This window comes from Lutra lutra, chromosome 16, assembly GCF_902655055.1.
Source record: "Lutra lutra chromosome 16, mLutLut1.2, whole genome shotgun sequence".
Classification (NCBI taxonomy): Eukaryota; Metazoa; Chordata; class Mammalia; order Carnivora; family Mustelidae; genus Lutra; species Lutra lutra.
Window position 1 is genome coordinate 40,935,618 of NC_062293.1, and position 13,822 is coordinate 40,949,439.

At 43.9% G+C, this 13,822-nt stretch overlaps 1 protein-coding gene across 1 annotated transcript; it reads right to left on the bottom strand.

Annotated features, from left to right (window-relative positions):
• Positions 1-365: 365 nt before the first annotated feature.
• Positions 366-2,474, bottom strand: LOC125086687 (uncharacterized). The gene is made up of 4 exons (XM_047706026.1): positions 2,432-2,474; positions 1,581-1,955; positions 1,117-1,183; positions 366-764 (listed from the first exon to the last, which is right to left on the bottom strand). Exons 1-4 carry the CDS (start codon positions 2,472-2,474, stop codon positions 647-649), a joined length of 603 nt encoding a protein of 200 aa, XP_047561982.1. The 3' UTR covers positions 366-646.
• Between the last annotated feature and the right edge of the window lie 11,348 nt (positions 2,475-13,822).

Below are 13,822 nucleotides of genomic sequence, written 5' to 3' on the forward strand. Positions count from 1 at the left end.
TTGAGAAAGTAAGAACAGAGAAGATGGGTGCATCGGGGCAGAATCGGGGCAGAATATAGGTGTGTAGAAGGGAGAGATCTCATGAGCAATACAAAGGAAAAATAAAGTGATGCAAGAAATTTCCCAGAACTGAAGGGCAAGAGTTTCTTTCTTTTCTTTTTTTAAATTTAGTTTATTCATTTGAGAGAGAGAGAGTGACAGAGAGAGCACAAGTAGGGGAAGAAGCAGGGAGACAGGGAGAAGCAGATTCCCCACTGATAAAGGAGCCTGATGCTGGACTCCATCCCAGGACCCTGGGATCATGACCTGAGCCACAGGCAGATACTTAACCATCTGAGCCACCCAGGCACCCCAGGGCAAGAGTTTCTAAATTAAAAGGGCCCTTGGGTGTCTAGCACAATGAATGAAAATATGCATATCAAGGCATATCATTATGCATTTTCAAAACATCAAAGATAGAAGATGATCAAAGTTTCCAAAAATAGTAATAACAATAGGGTAATACACATAGGTATATGGATCATGTACGGATGTAAGAATTTCATTAGAATCCTCAGAAGTAAGATTGCAAGGTAGAAAACTCACAGTTCTAAGAAAAAATGAATTCCAACCTAGAATAATATACCCAAACAAATTATCACACCAGTCAAGAGAGGAGGTCAAATAAAGATATATTCAGGGGCACCTGGCTGGCTGAGTCCAAACAGCATGTGACTCTTGATCTTGGGTTGTGAGTTCCAGTTCCATGTTGGGTGTAGAGGCTACTAAAAAACATAAATGTTAAAAAAAAAAAAAAGATAATGATAATATCAGACTTGTAAGTTCTCAAAAAAAAAAAAAAAATTACCTCCTTTACACCCTTTCTCACGAAGCTACTGGTAGATGTGCTGTACCAAAATAACAGAGAAAAACAAAACACGGAATCCAAGGACACAGGGAGTCCCAAAATGAAGCAAGGAAAATTCCCAGGAAGATGATGAAGGGAAATCCCAGAACAACAGCTGTGCAGTTGGCCTAGTGAGCAACACTTAAGATTGGAATAGAAGGAATAGTTGCAAGAAAAAAAAAACAAAAAAACCCCCAAAACCCCCAAAACCAAACCACCAGACGTATTACCTGACGAAATTGAATGAATGGAAATTTACAGTTTTGGTAGGCCGTTGGGAAAAAATTAATGATAAATCCGTAGAAAACAAAGATTGGAGACAAGGATTAACTGCAAGGAGAAGAAAAAAAAAAAAAAAAGCCTGATGGGAAAGGAGATATAATCGCAGTCTATTACCCAGACCCACTGTGAAAAATATTTTCCAATTCATACTAACGTAAATTAAAAATTCTTTAACCCACATTCGCGATGACGGTTTGGGGAGGACGGAGGAAGCTAGGTGTGTATAAAGGAGGGCACAGCTGGCCAAAGAGCAGTGAAAGTATAACACACTTCGTCGAAACAGACATTACCCCCTTTGCCCCCACCCCCATAAACAAAGGAAATCTCCCTCTGAAACTGCTCAAGCCTTGGACCCCCTCCGCCTGATGAAGGACTTCAACAGGGCTGCGGGCCTGAGGACCCCGCCGCCCACCTTTGCTGAAGGGGCAGGAGGTGCTTCCAGGGGCCCTGGGATCGAGCTGCCGGAGCCGGGAAGCCTGAAGCCGCGGTGCCCGCCCCACGCTGAAGGCCGGAGGCGCCGGCGACCTGTCCCGCCTTGCGCAGGGAACCGGTCGCGGCGACAGGCCCACTGCGCCGTAGGGCAGAGGCTGTCGAGTTGGGCTGGGGCTGTCGGCGCGGAGTGGCCGCGGGGACCAGGCCGGAGAGGAGGTGGGCGCCCGCTGCTCGCTAGTGCGGCCGCCCTGTCGAGGGCCCGCGGCAAAGCTGCAAAGTGCCGCGGCGGCAGCGGCTGCGATGCGCCCCTGGAGCTCCGCGGAATCCCAACGGCCTGACGCCCCCCACCAAGCCCCTCACCCTCCTCAGCCGCCGCCGCGACCCCGGCCCTCGATGCCGCAGTCGGGACCCGCACCCGCGTTCCCGCCGGACCCCACTCCTCGCCTCAGGACCCCCGCTCCTCCCGGACACCCCCGACCCCTGCCTCGGGCCCTGGCCCTCGGCCCCAGGTCTGACCTTTGCCCGCCTGACCCCAGCCCTCGCACCCCGCCCCTCATCCCAGACCCCGCCTCGGCCCTCGCCCCCGATCCCCGATCCCCATTGATCCCCAACTCTGACTTTCGTCCCCTCTCTCCTGGTCCTCGCCACCGATTCTGACCTCTGACCCTCGAACCCAGAACCTGGCCCTCGCCCTCCGACCCAAGCCCTTGCCTGCGCCGAGGGCCCTCGCCCCAACCCCGGCCTTCGCTCCCCGACCCTTGTCCCCCAGCCCTGGCTGTTGGAACCCCTAGACTCCGGATTCTCGCGTTCGAGCGATCGCGGGGCCCTTGCCTCCGGACTGCGACTCTTGCTTCCGGACCCCGAGTCTCTCCATCGCCCTATGCTCGCTCTGCCCGCCGCCAGGCCCCCGACCCGCAGCCCGGGAAGAATCTGGACCAAGGGCGGAGATTCGAGGCCCGGCTCAGCTGGGGGAGGGTAGCTTCTTAGCCCCCGCCAGGCTAGTCACCGCGGCGCTCCTCCTGGAGACTGGGAGAGAGCGAAGTCAGAGTTTTCAACCCGAGCAGGAGGGCGACCCCATGCATAGAGTATAAAGGCACCGACGGAGTTGACAGTGGAGTGGTGTTTTGGTGATGCCATGGTTAAGTCTGTGCAACACAGGACTCATCCCTTTATAAATACAGGGCGGTGGACCAGGAGACATAGCTGAAAACGTTCCATGTGGTTGCAGAGGAGAATTATAATAGGAGGGAGAGGACCGGTGGGGTGGGAGAACGCTGTTTTTTTCGCATTGTTAGGGCACTGTTTTGTTCTTTCTTTTGAAACTAGTTAACTAGAGAAAGAATCGTTAGTGACCTTTATTAACCCCAAAACCTAGATTTCCTAACAGGCTCCCCCTCCTACTAGCTCTGTGATCCTGGGCAAGTCACTCTACCTTGGGAACTTTGGTTCGCTCATCTGTTAAATGAAACTAAACACACACACACACACACAGTTACCATGAGGATTAGTGACAAGGTAGGCAAAAGTGCTTTGTCAGAGCCTGTGATGGGCACAAACTAGTTGTTCAATGAACCTTATGAGCAAAGTTATTTTAGAATGAATAAAGGAGTTTGCAGCCAAAAGTGGCCTCTCGCCCACAATACCTGGGCGCTGAGGGGCTGGAGTGGATGTGATCCAATTTCAGTGTGGGTTTTTCAGCAGACCAAGGCTGTAAAGGAGAGAGCAATAATAGAGCAGCTTGTGTGAACAACTTGAAGTCTTTTTAAATGTTAATTTGTACCTGGACAGCTCCCAGGTTGTGGAGGCTTGGGGTGAGATGGGGAAAAAAGGGAGCAGGATTTGCGAAAGAGACAGAATATGCCCTATTTATTACTGGTATCTTATTAGCAAACAGATAAGTTAGGGAGTGAAATTATTCACCTTACAAAATCTGTTCCTTACATGGAAAACAGATTACAAGTCCCTTAAGGCAGAATCTTCTCTGGCATTTAAAAACAATAATGTATAAACAAAAGCTGAGATTTTTCAAGCAATTGCTGTGCGGGGTCAGCCTGAAATTAAGATAAAGCAAATTTTCATTCTAATATCCCAAGTAACTCTAAAAAGTTGATGGAGCTGGGACTGGAACCAGAATTTGATTCTGAAGTCTCTTCCATTTTTTCTTTTCTGTCAAAATATTTTATTTAAATAGAAATTACAAAAAATAATATGCCTTTGTTATATTACTAATATACCAAGGTATAAATTCCCCATTCTACTTCTCAAAGGCAACGAATGTGTGAATGGTTTGGTGGGCAATCTCCAAACTTTTTTATTTTGCTCATAACACGCATATACACACATTTAAAATGAATTATACAATAACCACTGTCTTGCAACTTGCCATTTTTTATTTAATAATGTGTAATTCATCTTTTTTCATACACACACTCATTTCCTTTAATAGTTGCATAGTAAACCTATGTATGGTTTATAATTTATTTAGCCACATGCCTGATAGACAATTTAGGATTTTTCCAATGTTTTGCTATTCCAGATCGTGTTTCAGTTACCTTCCTTAGACGTATGTTTGTGTGCTTTTGTTAGTATTTCTGTAAGGATGGATTTGTAGACATTGGAAATGCTGAGCCTTAAGACACGTATGTTTAAAATGTTGGTAGAACTTGCCAAAGTGTACTCAGAATAACGCTGATCGTCTTAACCGGTATGCCCCACTGCCCCTCGAACAAAGTAGTGGGTGCATTTTGAAAATGCTGGCTTTCTCTGTGATAGTAAACAGCTGTATGGACCCATAGGGGAGGGCTACTAATGGAGAAGGAAAGAGAGAAAGATTGTGACCAAGTCTTTGAAGCAGAAAGCCCTTTGCTTTAGATGCTTTGGGTTTACGGAAGCCAGTGGTATTCACCAAAATGTAAAAGGAGAGCTTTAGGTTGGTGGCTCTCTTTTGGTCCATAAATCCTCACTGTTTAAAAGAATCTGGGATTTGAATTTCTTTTTTTTTTTTTTAGAAATGGTATTTAGGTCTCAACCTGTTGCCAATTCAGTTTTTTTTTTTTTTTGACAGACAGAGATCACAAGTAGGCAGAGAGGCAGGCAGAGAGAGAGAGGAGGAAGCAGGCTCCCTGCCGAGCAGAGAGCCCGATGCGGGGCTCGATCCCAGGACCCTGGGATCATGACCTGAGCCAAAGGCAGAGGCTTAACCCACTGAGCCACCCAGGCGCCCCGGGATTTGAATTTCTAACAGTAAATTACTCTTGTAATAAAACTGATAAATAAAAGACTGTTAAAGGTGACCAGGTAATAATCTATTGCTGTAAATCCAGAGTTTCAAATTTGTTTAAAGCGAGGTACATTCACACTAAGTTGATTCTAGTTTGCCAATGGAGTATGACTTTAAGGGAAACCAAATGGTTCCAAAGAGAACATTTTTTCCCCTGTACTTCTTAATAAGTGCTCAAAACTTCAAGGGTCAATATCATTTGGTCAAAAACATGAGAAAGCAATCCGCTCGCACTTCTACCCAGGACAGCAACTGTAGGAACTGAGTATGGGATCTAATAGGGTGGAAGGTTGTAAAGAACAGTGACAATTCCTTAAGGCACCTCAAGGGATTAGGTCTTATTGTAAGTTGACACAGAGAGCAAGAAGGAGCTTAGAGAGAACTGTAATCAAAACATTTCAAAATGGGACCTCAGTTGTATGAGTTCGTCCCTCCCGGGTGCTCTTATTAATACAATTCAGTGACTCTGCATTGTCTTCTAGGTACTGCGTTCCTTCTTCTTCCACCCCCTCATCACTCTGTGTACCTTTTCCATATTTCCTAGTTTCTACTTACTCATAGTTTCTGCTTCCTTACAACTTGGCCTTGCCAAGTTCCTCAAGCTTCTATCTCTGACTCATGGATTCTCTTTGTCTTTAACTCCAATGTTCGCATCAAGTAATTCTTTTTTTCCTTCTAATTCAGAGTCCAAAGAGGGAGATTTAAGGTAGCCCAGTTCCTCTTTTCATGCCAGGTTTTTGGCCAGTCAGCAGATGGGTTGTCCTTGAATCAGGAGCTTCCTTGTGGTCTGATGAGTAATGGGAAATTGCGCAGGGTCAGGTCGTAAGAAAAAAGTAGCTGTGGGTAGATCAGTTTCCTTTAGGAAGGGTTTTGGGCATATTAAACACTGTGAGTGACTTTTATAACAGGTGTTATGCATAATGTAGAGTTGTTTCTTTTTGGTAAATGTTTTTTGAGTATCTGTTGTTTTCCATTGCTAGATTCTAGGATCTTCAAACATAAATAATCTACTAATTCTCTCTCTCATGGAAGTCACGGTATTATGAAGCATAGGCATATAAAGACATAGACCATACAAATTAAGTAGTGCCACTATACAAATATTCATTCATTTATTCAATAGATACGTAATGAGCACTTACTACATGCCTAACTCTGGAGATTCAGCAGCAAACAATTTCAGCTCCACGATTTTATGTTTCAGTGTATGTGTGAAGAGAGATAAACAATAAACACTATTATAGTTTAGATGGTGATCATTGATACAGAGAGGGGAAAAAAAGCATATAGAATAAGAGTCATTGAGGGTAGGAAGTGCAGTTTTTAAAAAAATATTTATTTATTTAGAGAGAAGGTGAGCAGCAGGGAGGAGTAGAGGGAGAGGGAGACAAAGAATCTCCAGCAGACCCCACACTCAGTGTGAAGCCTGGCAGGGGGGTCGATTCCAGGACCCCAAGATCATGACCGGAGCCAAAATCAAGAGTCAGATGCTCAACTGACTGAGTCACCCAGGCACCCCAGGAAGTGCAATTTAAAATATGAATGGTGTCTTTGAGACAGTGACATTTGAAAAGATCTGAAGGAGGTGGGGGAATGAGCCATGAATTTATCTGGGAAAGAGGATTCCAGGCCAAGAGAATTCCAGCCAGTGCAAAGGCCCTGCATTGCCACGTTGAGAGGATAACAAGGAGGCTAATATACCTGGAGTGGAGAAAAGTAGAGAGGAGTGGGAAATAGGGCCAGAGAGGAAAGGCAAGGGCAGGGCACCAGACCATATGGTACTTTTTTTTTTTTTATTTTGTTTATTTATTTATTTGACAGACAGAGATCACAAGTAGGCAGAGAGGCAGGCAGAGAGAGAGGAGGAAGCAGGCTCCCCGCAGAGCAGAGAGCCCGACGCGGGGCTCGATCCCAGGACCCCGGGACCACGACCCGAGCGGAAGGCAGAGGCCTCAACCCACCGAGCCACCCAGGTGCCCCACCATATGGTACTTTATAGGCAAGTACAAAGATTTCAGTTTTTACTCTGAGTCCAGAAGCCATTGCAGGACTTTGAGCAGAACATGGTCTGACTTATATTTAACTTTGGCTGTTGTTAAGAATAGATTCCTGGGGGCGCCTGAGTGGCTCAGTGGGTTAAAGCCTCTGCCTTCGGCTGGGGTCATGATCCCAGGGTCCTGGAATCAAGTCCCGCATCGGGCTTTCTGCCCAGTGGTGAGCCTGCTTCCCCTTCTCTCTCTGCCTGCCTCTCTGCCAGCTTGTGATCTCTCTCTGTCAAATAAATAAATAAATAAAATCTTAAAAAAAAAAAAAAAAAGAATAGATTCCTGTTCAGAATAGACTCAAGAGGGCCAGGGTGGACGAAGGGAGGCCATCTGGAGGCTAGAGCAAAATCCAGATGAAAAGGAATGGCGTTTTGCACTAAGATCATAGCAGTAGCAATGATGGGGAGAAGTCAGAGTCTGGCTATATTTTCTACAACAGACTGGATTGCTGACAAATTAGATGTGGAGTCAGGGACAACTCCCAGGCTTTGGCCTGAGACACCAGAATAAAGGAATTGCCATTAATCAAGATGATGAAGCTGGTCGTAAGAGCCGGTTTGGGGGAAAGAGCATCAGCAGCTTGGTTTTGGACATACTAATTTTGAAATGCCTGTAAGATCTCCAAGTGGAGATATTGAGTAGGCAGTTGGATGTACTGGGATGAGTCTGGAGTTCAGGGGACAGTTATTTTATTCATTTATTTATTTATTTAGGATTTTATTCATTTATTTGAGAGAGAGCGAGCGCGCGAGAAAACACGAGGGGAGGTAGGGGCAGAGGGTGAGGGAGGAGCAGACTCTCCACTGAGCAGAGAGCCTGATGCGGGTGCCCGTGTTTGTTTGTTTGTTTATTTATTTTTAAAAGATTTATGGATTGGTGCTATGAAGTTGGCTGTCCAGGGACACCTGGGTGGCTCTGTCAATTAAGCGCCTGCCTTTGGCTGAAGTCATGATCTTGAGGTCCTGGGATTGAGTCCTGCTTCGGGTTCCCTGCTCAGTGGGGAGCCTGTTTCTCCCTCTGCCTGCGGCTCCCCCTGCTTATTCTCTCTCCCTCTCTCCATCCCTAGTAAATAAATAAAATCTTTAAAAAAAATTGGCTGTCCAATGTGGCAGTCACTAGTTCCATGTGGCAATTTAAATATATAATTAAATTATATGAAAATTCAGTTTCTGGGGCACCTGGGTGGCTCTGGTATTATGAGGCGTAGGCATATAAAGACATAGACCATACAAATTAAGTAGTGCCACTATACAAATATTCATTCATTTATTCAACAGTTACGTAATGAACACTTACTTGGGTTAAGTAAGTGGGTTCAGCCTCTGCCTTTGGCTCAGGTCATGATCTCAGGGTTCTGAGATCGAGCCCCACATCTGGCTCTCTGATCAGTGGGGAGCCAGTTCCCACCCCCTGCCTCCCCACCCTGCCTGCTTCTCTGCCTACTTGTGATCTCTCTCTCTCTCTGTCAAATAAATAAATAAAATCTTTTAAAAAATTCAGGGGCTCCTGGGTGGCTCAGTGGGTTAAGCATCTTCCTTCACTCAAGTCATGATCCCAGGGTCCTGGGATGGAGCCCTGTATTGGGCTCTCTGCTCAGCGGGTAGCCTGCTTCTCTCTCTCCCTCTGCCTATTGTTCTATTTGTGCTCTCTATTTCTCTGTCAAATAAAATCTTTTTAAAAAATTCACTTTCTCAGTTGCTCTAGCCACATTTCAAGTACTCAATAACTACATGGGGCTCATTGCTACTGTGTTGGACAGTGAGGATATAGAATATTTCCATCATTACAGAATGTTCTATGGGACAGCACTGAAGATGACATTTAACATTATGGGCCTAGATAAGATCACTTAAAGAATTAGTGAGAGAGGAGAAAAAGAGTCAAAGACCAGGCCCTTTATATAAATGTATGTAAGTACACAAATTGTGGTGATGGTGGGATGGTGGGGTGTTAAGGTCTGGCTTCCTTTTTAAAAAAATTTTTTTTTCATGAGCCTAATGGATACTAGGACACAAGACATTCCAGGTGTAAGGGAGTAGTGTGTGTTAATAGAAGTATAAAATAACATGTATGGTATGGTGGGGAAGTATAAGAAAGTTGGCATTTCTGGAGCAAGACCATTTTATTTTAGTATAGCTAAACACACACACACACTCTCTCTCTCTCTCTCTCTCTCTCTCTCTCTCTCAACCTCTTCTTTGCTTAAACAATTTGGGACTGAGCAGCCATGTGGTGCTGAGGCTAATCAGTCCAGGTCTAATTGGAGGACAAAATGAGAAGGGGAAAAATTTTTCCTCATCAACTTGAAAATTGTGAATAAAAATGGATGTAGGAATTGAATTTAGGGAAATTGCTGTTTATCACATACCTGATGTCTCCTGTTTCTTTCTGAGAAAAAAATTGAATGCAATATTCACTTTCAAGTTTCTGAAGCTTTGTTTGATAAAGACCTGAAAGTTACTTCAGCAGGGACTGGGTTTCTATCTGGATTAAGGGCAAACTGAAACAAAGTTGATGTACCTAATCAGCTGGAATGTATTCATACACAATCGCTGAGCCCCATCCTGGAAGCTAATCATTTCAGAACATGTTTTTTCAGGATGTCAGTTTGTTTTAATAATAGGTTGCTATCCCCAAACTACCATGTTCTTGGTTTTCTTTTTGTTTTTCCTTTTTTCAAGTTTGCAAAAAGCAATAACTTAAGCCACAAGAAAAAACCCACAAAAATGCTTTTCACCAATTAAAAGAAACTCTTTCCATTTACATGTGTTTTGAACTAGAATAACCTAAAATTTTTAAAAAAGACTTCATTAGAATAAAAAAACTTTTAAAAGTGGAACCTATTAGAATCTCACGTTGTCATTCTATGCTCCTACAGTTAAAGACTATGTCATTATTTCCATTATACTTACCTCCTAATTTTCAGGGCTTATTAGCCCGGCTGTAAAAACTTGCTTCAGTTGAAATTTGGCAAGCTGACAAGGCTGCGTGCCAGAAGTAATTTACTATCCAGTGTGGTTTGCAAAGTAAAAGAAGCTATATATAATAGAAAAAGAAATGAAAAGTTCCTGGTTCCAAATATTTTAATGTGTGTAATGTGTGTCACCTCAAACTTTTCAGCTTTTGTTGTTAGCAATGTGAGATAACATGAGAGGTTTGAAAAGTACAGATGCTTTGCATTCACATCAAACTGAGGGCTCCGATGTTCTTAGCATCAAAGAGCAGTCTGGGTCTATCACTTCTGTTTGACTTTGAAGTCTCCCAGGGCTCTGTGTGGGAGAAGCGGGCAGAGGACTTGGAACAAGGTAGGGGGAGGGGATTCCAGGTGTCTCACCTCTCATTATCACTGAAATTAGGTTCTTCTCTTTACCTAATAATGATAACAACAACAACAACAACAACAACAACAATAATAATGGAATAAAAAGAGAGCATTTCTTTGTTGTTTATAAACACTGAGCTGTCCATAAACTTAATCTTTGGATGTGACAATGACTATCCTAAGGAAATGTTCAAGTTTATTATGTAGTTTACATGTAAGTACTTTGGGGACAAGAATAGATGTTTTAACTTGATTTGCAAACATCTAACTACTGTTCATCTGTTGTAATCCTTAGGAGATTGTCTTGGGACCTCCCCCTTTTCTGTTTTCCAAACTGGCTCATAAGCACTACAAAGGCACCAAGTGTCTCTCCAACATGGGGTGAGCAGTGTAGGCTCTTCTGGGATTACTCTTACTTGACAATCTGGAAAAAAATAAAATCACAAACATTTATATTAAAATGAATACTAGGGCCTCCTGTTTGGCTCAGTCAGTAGAGCATATGACTCTTGTTCTCAGGGTTGTGAGTTTGAACTCCACGTTGGGTATGGAGATTACTTAAAAAAAATAAAATCTTAATGGGGCACCTGGGTGGCTCAGTTGTTAAGCATCTGACTTCAGCTTGGGTCATGATCCCAGGGTCCTGGGATCTAGCCCCGCATCTGGCTCTCTGCTCAGTGGGGAGCCTGCTTCCCTTTCTCTCTCTGCCTGTCTCTCTGCCTACTTGTGATCTCTGTCTGTCAAATAAATAAATTAAATCTTTAAAAAAAATTAAAAAAATAAAATCTTAGAGCGCCTGGGTGGCTCAGTCGTAGGGTGTCTGGCTTCACCTTAGGTCATGATTCTGGATCATGAGCCCTCACATTGGACTCCCTGCTTGGTGGGAAGCCTGCTTCTCCCTTTCCCACTCCCTCTGCTTGTGTTCCTTCTCTTGCTGTCTCTCTCTGTCAATTAAATAAATGAATGAAATCTTAAAAAATATCTTAAAAATAAATTGTAAACCAAAATAATTTAAAAAATTGAAATTAATATATTGTGGCTAGAATGTAAAATTTGTATGAACTTTTTTGCAGAAGGAGAAAGCTGTGGTCATTTGGGTTTCAGTATTTTGACGCTGACACATAAAAATGATAGTTGAAGCTCTTGAAGAGAACAGAATCCTAAAAGAGAGGGTCTGGTCATTAATGTTTTCTTTTAAAGTGTAGCTTTCATAAAGTGCACAAATTTTTTTTTTTAAAGATTGTATTTGTTTATTTATTTGAGAGGGAGTGTGCATGACTGGGGGAGAGGCAGAGGGAGAGGGAGATAAACAGACTTGCTGCTGAGCAGGGAGCCCAATGTGGGGTTTGATCCCAGAACCCTGGGATCATGACCTGAGCCAAAGACAGATGCTTAACCAACTGAGCCACCCAGGTGCCCCCATAAAGTACAGAAATCTTAAGTATGCACCTCAATGGATGGATTTCTACATATGCATACACACACACACACACACACTGTGTGTGTGTGTGTGTGTGTGTGTGTGTGTATATATATATAAAATGACCACCCAGATCAACCAGGAATAGGACATTTCTAACATTCGGAGGTCTCGGGGAGCCTGGGTGGCTCAGTGGGTTAAAGCCTCTGCCTTCGGTACAGGTCATGATCCCAGGGTCCTGGGATCGAGCCCCCCATCGGGCTCTCTGCTCAGCAGGGAGCCTGCTTCCTCCCCCTCTCTCTCTCTGCCTGCCTCTCTGCCTACTTGTGATCTCTGTCAAATAAATAAATAAATAAAATCTTTAAAAAAATATTTGTGATCAGAGTAGGTGAGTTAATATATAAGGAGCTTAGAACAGTGCACATAATAGCTGGGCATCTAGAAGCCCTAGATAAGAGAGAGCTATTATACTGAGATGCAGAGGAAACAAAAGATAGCTTTGCCATTATTATTATTATTAATTAAGGATTTTGTTTCTGAGAGAGTGCACCTGTGCACGCTCACACACAAGAGGGTGTGTGGTGGGGCAGAGAGAGAAGCAGACTCCCCACTGAGTGGGAAGCCTGATGCCAGGCTCCATCCCAGGACCCAGAGATCATGACCTGAGATGAAGGCAGGTGCTTAACTGACTGAGCCACCCAGGCGCCCCTGCCATTAACATTATAAGAATTGTTAGAGCAAGATAAACATAGATGCAAAATTTGAAAATAAGCGAGGAGAGTATTTATAGCTGGGTTGATTTAAAAACCATAGTTATCTATCAAATTTGCCTTGAAATGAAAGATTAAAATCTCTCAGCTTGCTGAGTCCCTTGGACCTAAAGAAATCTAGCAAGTGCCTTTTGTTATTCTGTCATGCATTTATTTATTGAGTGGTTATTATTTTCTAGGCACTGTTCTAAGCTCCCAGATGTCTAGTGAACAAAACAAGTATTCCCTACCTATTTGGAGCTTACTGTATAGTAGCATCCCTACTTTCACTGTTAACACAGGCTGGGGATTTTCTTTACAAGGAAATTTAATCTTTGCTTTACATCCATGAGTTTCTACCCCTCTACAGCAGAGGGATCAAGAAACGAAGCCGAAGCCAAGCTCTGCCTCAATTCGGAGACTAGTGGGGCAAAATGTGAAAGGAAAAAAAAAAACCAAAAAAACAAAAAAACCCAACCATTAAAAAGGAAAAGCACAGAGGTGGAACATGGTTAATTGCTAAACCTATTCCCCTTTATAAATCACAAGGTGCTAACGCCAATGTTGAAATAAACAGGTCTAGCAAGAACTCCTGCTTTTTTTTTTTTCTCATCTTCCAGAACTTAAATTCAGCCATGTAGTTATTTTAGGTTTAGTAATTATAACAACAATGTCACTTCCAGGCTGAGTTGTCTGATGGTACCCTTAGAAATGCTAACTTGCTTGGGCAGTGGTTTAAAGAGAGTCTATACTTTACTGATTTATTTCCGTAACTCCCAAAGTTTTCACTACCAAGCTCCCCTTTTCTAAAAACATACACTTTCTGATACCCACCCAGGGCCACGTGTTTTAAAAGATCTTGTGGATGAAGGCAGAATTATTATTTAAATAATGAAAAGTCCTTCCATTTAAAAATTAATCGGCTAATTAGAGATTCTAATTGGCACGTGAAAAACCGGTGTTATCACACTGGTTTACCAAGTCTAGTCGAAAGCAGAGCCCATAGTATTACGGACAGTCTGCCAGTTTCAGCGTCCTTTCTGATTTTCATTACTGACATTTTCAGATGTTCGCTATTGGAAAGCGAGGACGGCCGCACAATAAAAGGGGACAATATTTCGCAGAAAAAGCAAAACACGTCTCCCTCTGGTAACCGCTCCGGACCCCCGGAGGTGTTTTCTTGGATCCCCGCCCACTTCTAGACAAGCGCGCGCTTAGGACCGCCCCCACGCCGGCTCCGCCCCTCCCCTCCCCTCCCGTCCACGTGAGCACTCCTGCGTCTAAGGGCTCTTTGCAGCAACCCCACAATCGGCCACAGAGAGGTGACAGCCGCCGTAAGGGCCAGAGGGCCTTCTCCAACGGTGGAGGCGGCGGAAGCGGAAGAGGCGGGGACCTAGGGCGCACGT